Source organism: Zootoca vivipara, chromosome 2, assembly GCF_963506605.1.
Source record: "Zootoca vivipara chromosome 2, rZooViv1.1, whole genome shotgun sequence".
Taxonomy (NCBI): domain Eukaryota; kingdom Metazoa; phylum Chordata; class Lepidosauria; order Squamata; family Lacertidae; genus Zootoca; species Zootoca vivipara.
In genome coordinates this window covers 123,081,781-123,092,554 of record NC_083277.1, presented here as the reverse complement: position 1 = coordinate 123,092,554, position 10,774 = coordinate 123,081,781, and the positions used below count along the sequence as shown (strand labels likewise).

General features: G+C 46.8%; 1 protein-coding gene across 1 annotated transcript; it reads left to right on the top strand.

Moving 5' to 3' along the window:
- PGLS (6-phosphogluconolactonase) lies at window positions 1-8,658 on the top strand. The gene is made up of 5 exons (XM_035101830.2): window positions 1-359; window positions 2,517-2,624; window positions 3,885-3,986; window positions 6,633-6,773; window positions 8,149-8,658. Exons 1-5 carry the CDS (start codon window positions 66-68, stop codon window positions 8,284-8,286), a joined length of 783 nt encoding a protein of 260 aa, XP_034957721.1. The 5' UTR covers window positions 1-65; the 3' UTR covers window positions 8,287-8,658.
- The last annotated feature ends 2,116 nt before the right edge of the window (window positions 8,659-10,774 follow it).

The following is a 10,774-nucleotide window of genomic DNA, read 5'->3' as shown; positions in this document are numbered from 1 at the left end:
CCCCGGCTCCCTCGCCGCGCGGCCTTTCCGTTCCGCCCGCCGGCTCGCTCTCTGCCTCGCCCGCCATGCCCGGCTCCTCGTCGTCCCGGCGCGGCCCGGCGGCCTCGGCGCCGCACGTCTCGGTCTTCCCTTCCCCGCAGGAGCTGGGCTCGGCGCTGGCACAGCTGGTGGCGCAGCGCGAGGCGCAGTGCGGGCCGGGCGGGCGCTTCTCACTGGGCCTGGCCGGAGGCAGCTTGGTGCGCGTCCTCGCCCAGGAGCTGCCCGCCGCCGCCGCCTGCCCGGCCCGGTGGCTCCTGGCCTTCGCCGACGAGCGCCGCGTCCCGCTCAGCGACCCCGAGAGCAACTACGGCGCCTACCAGGTGCTCCTGGCTGGGGGGAGGAAGGGAGCGCAGGGGCCCCGGCCGGGATCTCCGGGGGAAGAGCAGAAACCCCCTGGCAGGCAGGCAGGGCGGGGTCACCTCCTCGGGCGGCAGGATCCCAGGGGCAGCAGATCCCCCGTTGTTCTTCACCCCGCTTCCCCTATATATATATATATATATATATATATATATATATATATATATATATATATATATATATATATATACACACACACACACACACACACACACACACACACACACACACACCGTATACACACACACACATACATACATACATACATACACGTTATTTATAAAACAACGTTCACAGAGACACTCAAAAGTAGGTTACAAAGAATTGTTCAGTAAATGTTCCAACAATAACCTAATTCTAAAGCACCCACTGTAAGCTCTACACGACCATATATACTACAGTCCCTTATCATTTCCCCTCCTCCCACCCCTTTGACCCCTCCCCCCAAAACTTATTCTCTCTTCAGATCTTTAAACATGTGCACAGATTATTCATTCTAGTTTGGATGTTTGGGTTGGCTCCCCCCCCCCACACTATCCAATTCTTATAACTTGCCCATTTAGTCAAAATATTTTGACATTTGTTTTTCCATCTACCATCCATCGCTATCTGTTGAAATATCTAATTGAACATATTCAAAAACATCATTTCATTTTTCCATTGTCCATTTTTCTTTTTCTTTCCATCCTTATGCAATTACCAACATACCAGCTAAAATCATAATTTTGTACAGATCTTGCTCATTTCTTTCTACTTTACTATTCCCCAATATTATATGTTGACTTGAAATAATAACCATTTTATCTTTTCCCAGTATTCCTTGACAAAGATACACTCCCACCACATATGTGCATACACCCCTACCTCTTGACCACAGTGCCAACACTTGGGGCTCAATCCTTTAACTATATATGCCAATTGCGCCGGAGTTCTATACCATTTCAATAGAAATTTCCTACTTAAATCTTTATATTTATCCATTTTAATTTTATCTATACTCTTCATCATCTCTTGAACTGTATTCTGATGAAACCACCCTTCCTGCTCCCATTTATTCTGAAATATACCTATCATCCTTTCCTTATCTCTTATCATTATTTTATATACCATGCCTGCTATCCCTTTCTCTTGTTATTTGTCTTTTATTAAGTATCTCATCAATTTCTAACCCCGACCTAATCCTATCCTCTACTTTTTCCGATTCTGTTAAATTATATAGCCCTTGCACTTTCAACCAGTATTGTTTTCCTACTTTCTCCAAGAGACTGTTTTTTGTCCTTCGCTTCCCTCCTTCATCAAACAAATCTTTTAATTTATAAAATCCATCTCCTTATAATTTCTTCCACCAACCAGGATCTGTATGCCCCTTATCTATATATTTTAATGGAGCCCACTTTGAATATATAGGCATCCATTTCATGTGCCACCTCTTCCAAATTCCAAATGCTGTTTTCCTTGGTCCTATCGTCTTCTTACATGCCGTCTGCATATCTCTATTAAATATCCCCTCTTCCTATTCCATTATTTATTTCATTCTCCATTCTAACCCATTTAGACTTATCATTATAACCGATATCTATTAAATATTTCAATTGAAACACTTCATATTAGAATTCGAAATTTGATATCCCCCATCCCATGTCCTCCTGCTGGGAGTATCTGGTGTTCTATCTCTTTTACTTCCAAAAATCCAGTTTTTAAATACCTTATTCCATGTTTTGAACCACTTCTTTATAATTGGCATTGCCCAAATTCCCCCCCCCCCCCGGTTCCTAATGCAGATCTTTCTGTGTCCCTCCTTCCCATTGTGTGATTCGCCGCAGCAGCCCAAATAGATCAGGCTGGCCCTATGGGATATAGAAATTAAATAATCAGTAATCTTGTTTTTACTATTTATATAGTACCGTTGATGTACTTTACAAAATAGTATATATAAGCTAAAAAGAAACCAGCCCCTGCCCCAAGGGGCTTACAATATAAATTTCAGCAAGGGAAGGGAGGAAAAAGGCAATTTACATGATGCTTTCATCACCTAGTACAAAAGTTGGAAAGAACACAGAAAACTTAAGCTTCATCATAGATGGTTTTGTTGTTATGTGACCTGTGGTTATCTATTTCAGACGTACCTCCTTTCTAAAATTGCTGTACCTGAGGACCAAATTGTTGTTATCAACCCTTCGCTACCAGTGGAAGAGGCAGCTGCAGATTATGCAGCAAAACTGAAAGAGGTACAGTTGTGTGTTTTTTTCAGACAAGGCCCCATGTTGGAATAAAATTCCTTGTGGTTTGAGAGCTTATGGACTGAGCTTCTTTTCCATTCATTGCTTAACTCAACATCCTAAATTTTGAGTTCCTGGCTAGAGCTCTTCCTAGTCTGCTCTGCTGTTCTGCATTAAATGTGCTGAGGGCCTTCTCAGTGGTAGCACCCCAGTTTTGGAATGCTCTCCCCAAAGAGGCATGCCTGGTGCCTCTTTGCCTAGGATTTTTTGGTGCTAGGTGAAGACCTTATTGTTCTCACTTTTCAAATTCAATTCTTTTTAGTTCTTAGAACTATTTTGCTTTCTTCTTATTGGTTTATAATGCTGTTTTTATTGTGTGTGAGAGTTTTTTATGTTGTTGTATGGGTTTTTTATGCTTTTTGTTAATTTTGACCTGGTTCAAAATATGGATTACTATTTTGATTGAATTTTTGGTTTATTGATTTCAGTTTTTGAATTGTGCCCAGAAGACACAGTTTGTTGGGTCATCTGGAAACACTAAATCAACCAAATAACCAAATAAAAGTCCCAGAGCACCTAGTGGAAGTTGTGATGAGCCAATAACATTGATTGTGATCAATTGGGTGGTGTGCGGAGCCTGGTGATCAACTTGTTTGCTTCAAGTTTCTACTTGGCCCTATTTCAAAGCCACACCCTTTTTCTTTTTGTAAGAAATCTTGGGGTGGCAAGAAAGTGACCCTTTATGCAACACTGAGATCAGTCAAGAAGATGCAGAAGATGAGGCTTGTGCTACAGTACAATGCAAACAAAACCGAAGGTTGCAAGGGCTCTGTGTGTTGGCCAAGGACTTTATTTTTTCCTCCCACGCTCAAATCAAGCCTAGAGGGATCTTCTGGTAATAGTCAGAAATATGCATCTCCCCTTGCTAAATGAATTGGGTCTCCCCTCTTGCCCCCCCCCCTGACAGCTTGACAGCTTGAAGACTGAACACTTTGGGAAATTGCTAGTGGGAGCCAAGGTTGCATTTGAAGGTTGGCTGTCCCTGACTTGGACACACCAAAGAATTGGCTGCCTGGCACTAAGGTATTTCGGTGCCAGTCAAATACCTTTTCCCAGGCTTATTATCATCTTCTTTTTCTTCTTTTTTCCTGCCATTAGGATGGCATTTTTACTTTTATTTTAAGCTCTGTAAAGCACAGTGATAATTGTATATTGAGGGGCAGTACGGAAAATGTGGTTGATATATGTGTGTTCTCCCGTTCTGTGCAGGCCTTCCAAGGCGAGGATATGCCTGTATTTGACCTCTTGATCTTGGGAGTGGGACCAGATGGCCACACTTGCTCACTCTTTCCGGATCATTCTCTCTTGCAGGTGAGCCAGGGAGTAGAGCTGTGGTGAAACTTTGATCTCATAGAACATGGGCCTGCCAACTAAGGCCCGGATCTGGCCCGCGGACCCTGCCGCCTGCTCAGTCAGTCCCTGTGTGCTGATCTAAGCCGGTGCAGTGCTGCGTTTCCTTCATAAGAAGCCACGGACGCCTCGCCGGGTGGGCACTGACTTCCGCAACGCTGGTATGGCTTCAGATTGGCTGCAGGAAGCTCCTGCCGCCAACCCGAAGCCATGGTCGCCTCTGGGCAATGCCCCTTCCTTACCGCTGAGGTGGCTGCGTATGGCCAAGAGCTGAGCGGGAGGAAGTGGTGGTGGCAGGGAGGGAAACTGTTTGTGGTGTGGAGGCACCCTTTCTGTGGGCAAGGGCATTCTTCCCTGTTTGGGAGCTGGCTTGTGTCACTTTTGGGGGTGGGTAGGTGTGGGTGAGGGTGAAAACGGAAAACGGACAGAGAGCGGGATTAAAATCGTTCTTCATTTTAAATATTTTATTGTTTTTCCTATTTTTAGTGCACTACAAATACAATATGTGCAGTGTGCATAGGAATTCATTCATATATTTTTTTCAAAATATAGCCCTCCCATGCCCCCCAAGGTCTGAGGGACAGTGGACCAGCCCCCTGCTGAAAAGGTTTGCCAGCCCCTGTGATAGAATCACAGAATCACCAAGGGTCCTGCAATGCAGGAATCTCAACACGTGGTCCCTCACCCACTTTGAAACCATACCGGACCCTGCATGGCTTTGCAAATGTGCCAGCAGGTTTATTGCTGCACTGCTTCTCTCTTGACTGCGGAGCCTCAGGCTCAGGACCCAAAGCAGCCCCCCCAGGTCTTTAAGCGGAGGCTTGACAGCCATCTTTCAGGAATGCTTTGATGGTGTTTCCTGCTTGGCAGGGGGTTGGACTGGATGGCCCTTGTGGTCTCTTCCAACTCTAGGATTCTAGGTCTCTCTGTTTGGCCCTTGGAACTCTCTCCAGGCTGCGCCCCTCACTGGCCCTACTTTGCCCCCTCCTTGAGTTTATGTTTGTGTCCTTGAACAGGATCCTGCCTCTTGCTTGCCTGGGTGCAGGATAGAGGGGTGTGCATGACTGAGTGAGTAGTGCAGAAGCTGGACTCCTCTTCCAAAGCAGCATTCACATTTCTTTAGTCACACTCAGCCTGAAATGGGTTCTCCCCCCCTGGGTGTGCCATGTTCCTTTCAGAGGTCAGGCCTCACAGGGTCTGAATAAGGAGGAGGAAGTAGAAAGAGATGCTGTCTATCTAGCTGGCTATTTTAAACTGCTGAGGGGAATCGGATTAAGGCTTACTGGTGTCTTGCTTTGTCCTGAAGGCAGGCTGCCTGACACATTTAAATTGGATTTTGTTCTGGCAGTGCCAAGCGGGAATTCACTGGGCAGCTGGCTCTTTGAGAGTGATGCTCATCCCACGCTAGGAGCTAGCTGCCCACTGAGCTTCTAGGTCAGGCGTGGGGATACTTTTTGAGCCCAAGGACTATACTCTCTTCTGAGAAACCTTACAGGGCTTGGCAGGGTCAGAAGCAAAAGGGGGCTGGGCAATAAATGGGCAGTAAGCTGATTTCTACACCTCCTTTTGGACCAAATTTAGTTAACCAATCTCACTGGCAGAAGTCTGCAGAAGGACTTTCCCCACTTCTCCTCTCCTACTCCCCAGTTGGTTTAGGGGGGGGGGTAGGAGAACCTCCAGAACAGCACACAAGGGGAGGAGAGGGGAGATAGTTCCATCAGACAAGTAGAAAGGCTTGCTCTCATGGAGTTAAACTAAGGAAGTGCCCTGGGATGAGCAAGATGGTTTGAACAGCTAGAGATCAGTTTAATATGGAATTTGGTGAAAAGTTTCTGCACATTTTTGAGGGGGAGGATTATGGGTGCACTCATTTAGTTTATCAAGCCTGCAAGCCACTCCCCATCTAAGCCTGCTCTGCAGATGCGCGCCCCCCCCCCCCAGTGTCATTGCAGCACTTTCCCTCTTTTGGCTGTTCCTGTGCCCATTTCTGTCTGTTCAGACAGCATGTATTTGGAGAAGCAAGAAAGTATCAAACGTAGCTGGAATCAATATCAATCTTTTAGGTGCAGGCCCCCCTTTCCCAAGTTGACAAATATTCCAAAATCCTAGCTGCAATTGTTGGTCCATGTTAGCGCCTGGGCAACCAGATTCCAGAGCATTCTCAAGTCTGGAGTGCTCCCAGGACTTCCGTTTGCTATTAAGTGCTTATGGCTACATACATAGTCATGCCAAATTTCCTCTTTTGCCCTTGTGTTTAAATCCCACTCAACCTTTCTGTGTACCCAGCCACCTAATCTACAGCTCGCTTCATTTCTGGGTGAAGATATGAATTTGCATGTGTTTTTCGCATTCTTTAGCGGTGACTGGCTGGCTGGCTCTCCAGACTGGTTGCTCTGCATGGCTGCAGTGGAGGCTTGAATACGAGTGTCTGCCCAGTTAAAATATCTAGGCTTGCTCTTGATGCCACAGATTGCCAGTAATGTGCCTGAGAAGAGCTTTGTGGAGATCCTTTTTATTTCAGGGCTTAGCGCAATATGGCGTAGGCAGGGCTGTGACAGAACCCCCCTAATCTTCCCTCCCTCCCTCCCTCCCTCTTTCCTGTGGCAGGAGCGGGAGAAAATAGTGGCTGCCATTAGCGATTCTCCAAAGCCACCTCCGGAACGCATTACGCTGACCCTCCCAGTGTTGAACGCGGCTCGCAGCGTGGTGTTTGTGGCCACTGGGGACAGCAAGGCTGCCGTGATTAAGGTAACATGCACCCCGTGGCTTCGTTCTCACAGGTTTGAAGGTGCGCTGGATTCCACCCTGGGAAAGAAAAGAGGAGAATGGATTTGTTGGGGGTGTCAGGAATATCCAGAGCTAGGAAACTTAGGACTGGTAGGTTTTTACCTGGGGTGGGGTACCGGTGGTCCTCAGTCCATTTTTGGACCACAGCTTCTAGCTTCCCTAGACATTGGCCATTCCAGCTGGGGGTGATGGGATGTGGAGTCCCAACAAGGTCTGGAGGGCTTCAGCTTCTCCTGCCCTGGTTTATCTGTAGAGGAGTTAAACGGGAAGTTTTTCCAGAGTTAAATCAAACATTAACCTTCTAAAGACGCAACCTGTTGAGTGTTTTAGAATTTGCCTATCTTAGAATTCCCCAGGAAGAGAACACACATCTTCCTTGACACAGCAATTGCGTGGGGATGGCAAGGCTGTTGAACACACCTCTTGACTTTTCTGGGTTCCTAGAGAAGCAGCAATGGAGCCACAGGGCAGCAGCCCCTTCTGAAAGCAGCCCTGGCTTGTTCCTTCCCGCATTGGCTGCTTTTGTCTGGGAGGGGAGAACAGCTGCAACCTCGTGAAATGCTTGAAAGAGGTGGAATCCAGCTCAGGACTGCTCCCACCGGCGTTGCTGGACCGTCTCCAACCATCCCTGATCCTTAGCCAGGCTGCCTGGGGCTGGTGGCACTTGAGAGTCCAGCAACGTGGATGGGCGCAGGATTCCCCCTCTTAGCATACAGAGGCTGCAGCAGCTCTCCAGGGATTCGGACGAGGAGATGCCAGGAATGGAAGGAGGGGCTTTTCTGCATTATTGAGCTATGGCTCTCTATTTTATAATGGTGTGGTTTTTTTATTTAAAAAAAAAGTAAATCTCTTTAAGATGTTTTCATGGGAAATGATTAACAAAATAATAAATAATACTTTGCCCCGCAGATTCATGTTCTCTCCCCACTCTGATTATTCAAATTCATCAACTTCTGCAAGCTGGATTCATTTTGTGTAATTCTGTTTCTGTTAGTTTTGGGGCAGAGGGAGCTTATGGAGAGAACCGGAGGTCCAGCCCTCACCACTGGGGGTCTAAGCCTGTCTTTCCAGCAGCATTTAGAGTTTAAAACCACCCCTTTTGTTCAAACTGCTGCCTCTGCTACACCCTACCAACCTACCTGGATTCCAAAGGCATGTCTGATTCAAGGCTGCTAATCATGCAGTTTTGGGCTTGTGAAACAAGCCTTTCAATTCTGATTCTTCTCTTTTGTTGGAGATGTGGTGAGGGAAATCTCTGTAACTTCTACATTTTGAGTCCTGTGCTAATCATTAAGTTCCAAGTGATGAGCTTCTAACATCCTGTTTTTTGGGACAGCGCATTTTGGAAGGTGATGAAGAGAAGCCACTGCCAGCTGCCCTGGTCCAACCCCACACTGGGAAGCTGTATTGGTTTCTGGATGAGCCAGCTGCAAAGGAGTTGACCATCCCCTTTGAGAAGCACTCTATCTTGTAGAAGCTCATGTTCCAGGTTGGGGAGAGCCCATCAAGTGCAGGTTGTGGGGTAGAGCCCAGCCTGCCCACATTCCAGATCACGATCTCCACATCCGGTTGTAGCGCTCAGGAGCGGCACTAAACTAACACTGTTTTTCCCTCCTTCCTTCTCCCTCTTAAAAAAACAAATGAAGTGATACATTTGTGGAGCACTGTGTAACCAATATAATTATTTCTTTAGCCAGACAAAGTGTCAAATGGAGGTGGGGGGACACGGGTCCAGCTACTAGTTGTTAAAGGAGTTGCAGGGAACAGCGTTACAGTCTTTTATCATGTGAACAGTCTAATGTGGTGTAAAGTGAGTGCACAATTAAAGATGTACAGCCACTCCCTATGGCACTGTGTGTTCCTCTATTCCTTGTGTGATTTTTCTTTAATATGGGGACAAGAGTGAAGTCTCATTTCTGCATTGGCCCTCATTATATATGGATGCATTTAACATACAGGGTACTAGCAGAATTTATGTGGCCCTTTGCAGGGCAGTTGGGGCCAACTTTGGCTGGCAAGAGTCAGTTGAAAAGATGTAGATGGGAGAGGTAGAGAAGACTTGAAATGCAACGGAGTCAACTCGCCAAAGTAGTCCTGCTTTGCAGTGACATCTAAAGTCCACAAGCTTCTATGCGGAGATAAAGAAGTACAGGAAGGGCTGTGTGTCCTCCCTGGTTAAAGAAACAAATTTACTTCGCCAAACCTTTATTAGGCATTACAAATATAGGCCATCATAAAACATCCATATATAAATTTTTAAAATGTATACAAATAAACAGCCATGTAACAATATGTAAAAATTAGGATTTTCATTGGGGTTTCCCCCCTCTAAATAGTGGGAAGAAATAAATGGAAACCAAGAAAAGTAGAATTCTCTGACATATCCAAATTGAGTGGATTTGCTAATTTTCACATATTTTGCACAATGTGGGCTGTTTTGTATAACTTAATTTGTTGGGTAAGGAGCTTACAGGGAGAAGGAAGTCTTGCTTTTAGCTCCTAGAAATTCTGCTTAGCTGCTTCTCCAGCTTCTAAAGGTTCACCAAGCGTTTCCTACACACTGTCCAACAGCATTTACAGATGTAAGGGCTAAGAAGTTGTTACCGGTATTAAAACAGTTTCTTGGGAAGTTTCTCAATACCATATTACCATATTTTGGGGGCCTCAAAATTTAGAAAATAGGGGGGGATTGAGCTTTTGGGGAGGATTATTTGGGGGGAATGCCAAAAATCACTCGCCTGCCAAAACGCAGCACACAACTGCTCACATCGCTTACAATTGGTGCTTACAATCTCGGCCTCACACTTCGTTCCAACAGGTGAGCGATTTCAGCACCTCCCCCCCCCCCAAACAATCAAGCGGCCAATTGCCGCTTAAAAATGGGGGCTCATACTTCATTCTGGCAGGTGAATGATTTTCGGCATTGGCCGCTTGATTGTTGGGGGGGGGGTGGAATCCTGAAAATCGCTCACCTGCCAGAACACAAACCGCCTATCAGCTCCCCAATCGCCACCAGCAGCTGCCAATCACATTCTCACTTGCTGTGACATGGGCAGATGTCTATTGGTTGCCACAGCGGCAAGCAGGAGGGCTAATGGCGGTGGATCAGGCAGCTGTGACACAAGCGGTTGTGTGTTGCGTTCTGCCGGCTGAGCAATTTTTGGGGTCCCCACCCCACAACAATCAAGCAGCCAATGCCGAAAAGCGCGAGCCCGAGATTGTAAGTGGCAATTGTAAGTGATGCGAGCGGTTGTGTGCTGCGTTCTGGCGGGTGAGCGATTTTCAGCATCCCCCCCCCCCAAAAAAAACAATCAAGCGGCCAATCACCGCTTACAATCTCGGGCTCACGCCGAAAAACCATTTGCGCCCCGCCCCCCAGCACTACCTGTGTATAAGATGAGCCTAAATTTTGAGCCTCATTTTTGGGTCAAAAAAGCTCATTTTATACACGGAAAAATACGGTAGTTGCTTAGATGTGATTTTGACTTGCACATTGCCTTGCCTAATTCATTTTAAATGCAAACCAGGCCCTCTCTTCATTTCTGAAGCTGTTGTCTAACCTTCCTAGATCATCTGCAGGTGCGTATGTGCAGGTGTGTGCATGTGGGGGGTGGGAGGGAGTTGTGTTTCCACCAGGTACTGTTTGGCGCATCTTCAGAGGTTAACAGAAAAGCACAACCAGGTGACTGCTGCTTCCAGGGCCCTTCCCTGCGAGAGGAGGCTGAGCAACCCAGTGGCCTGCACAGGAGGGGGGAGGTCAATTCTGAAGCGCAGGAGCTCATCATGTTAGCCTCCCAGTGACACCCCCAAGGAAACGGGGGGGGGGGGAAGGCAGGCAGCTTTTTTGCTCCATTATGTACATCTCCCAGGGAGCAGCAGTCTTTGTAGTTACAGGTAGGTAGCCATGTTGGTCTGAGTCGAAGCAAAATAAAAACATTCCTTCAGTAGCACCTTAAAGACCA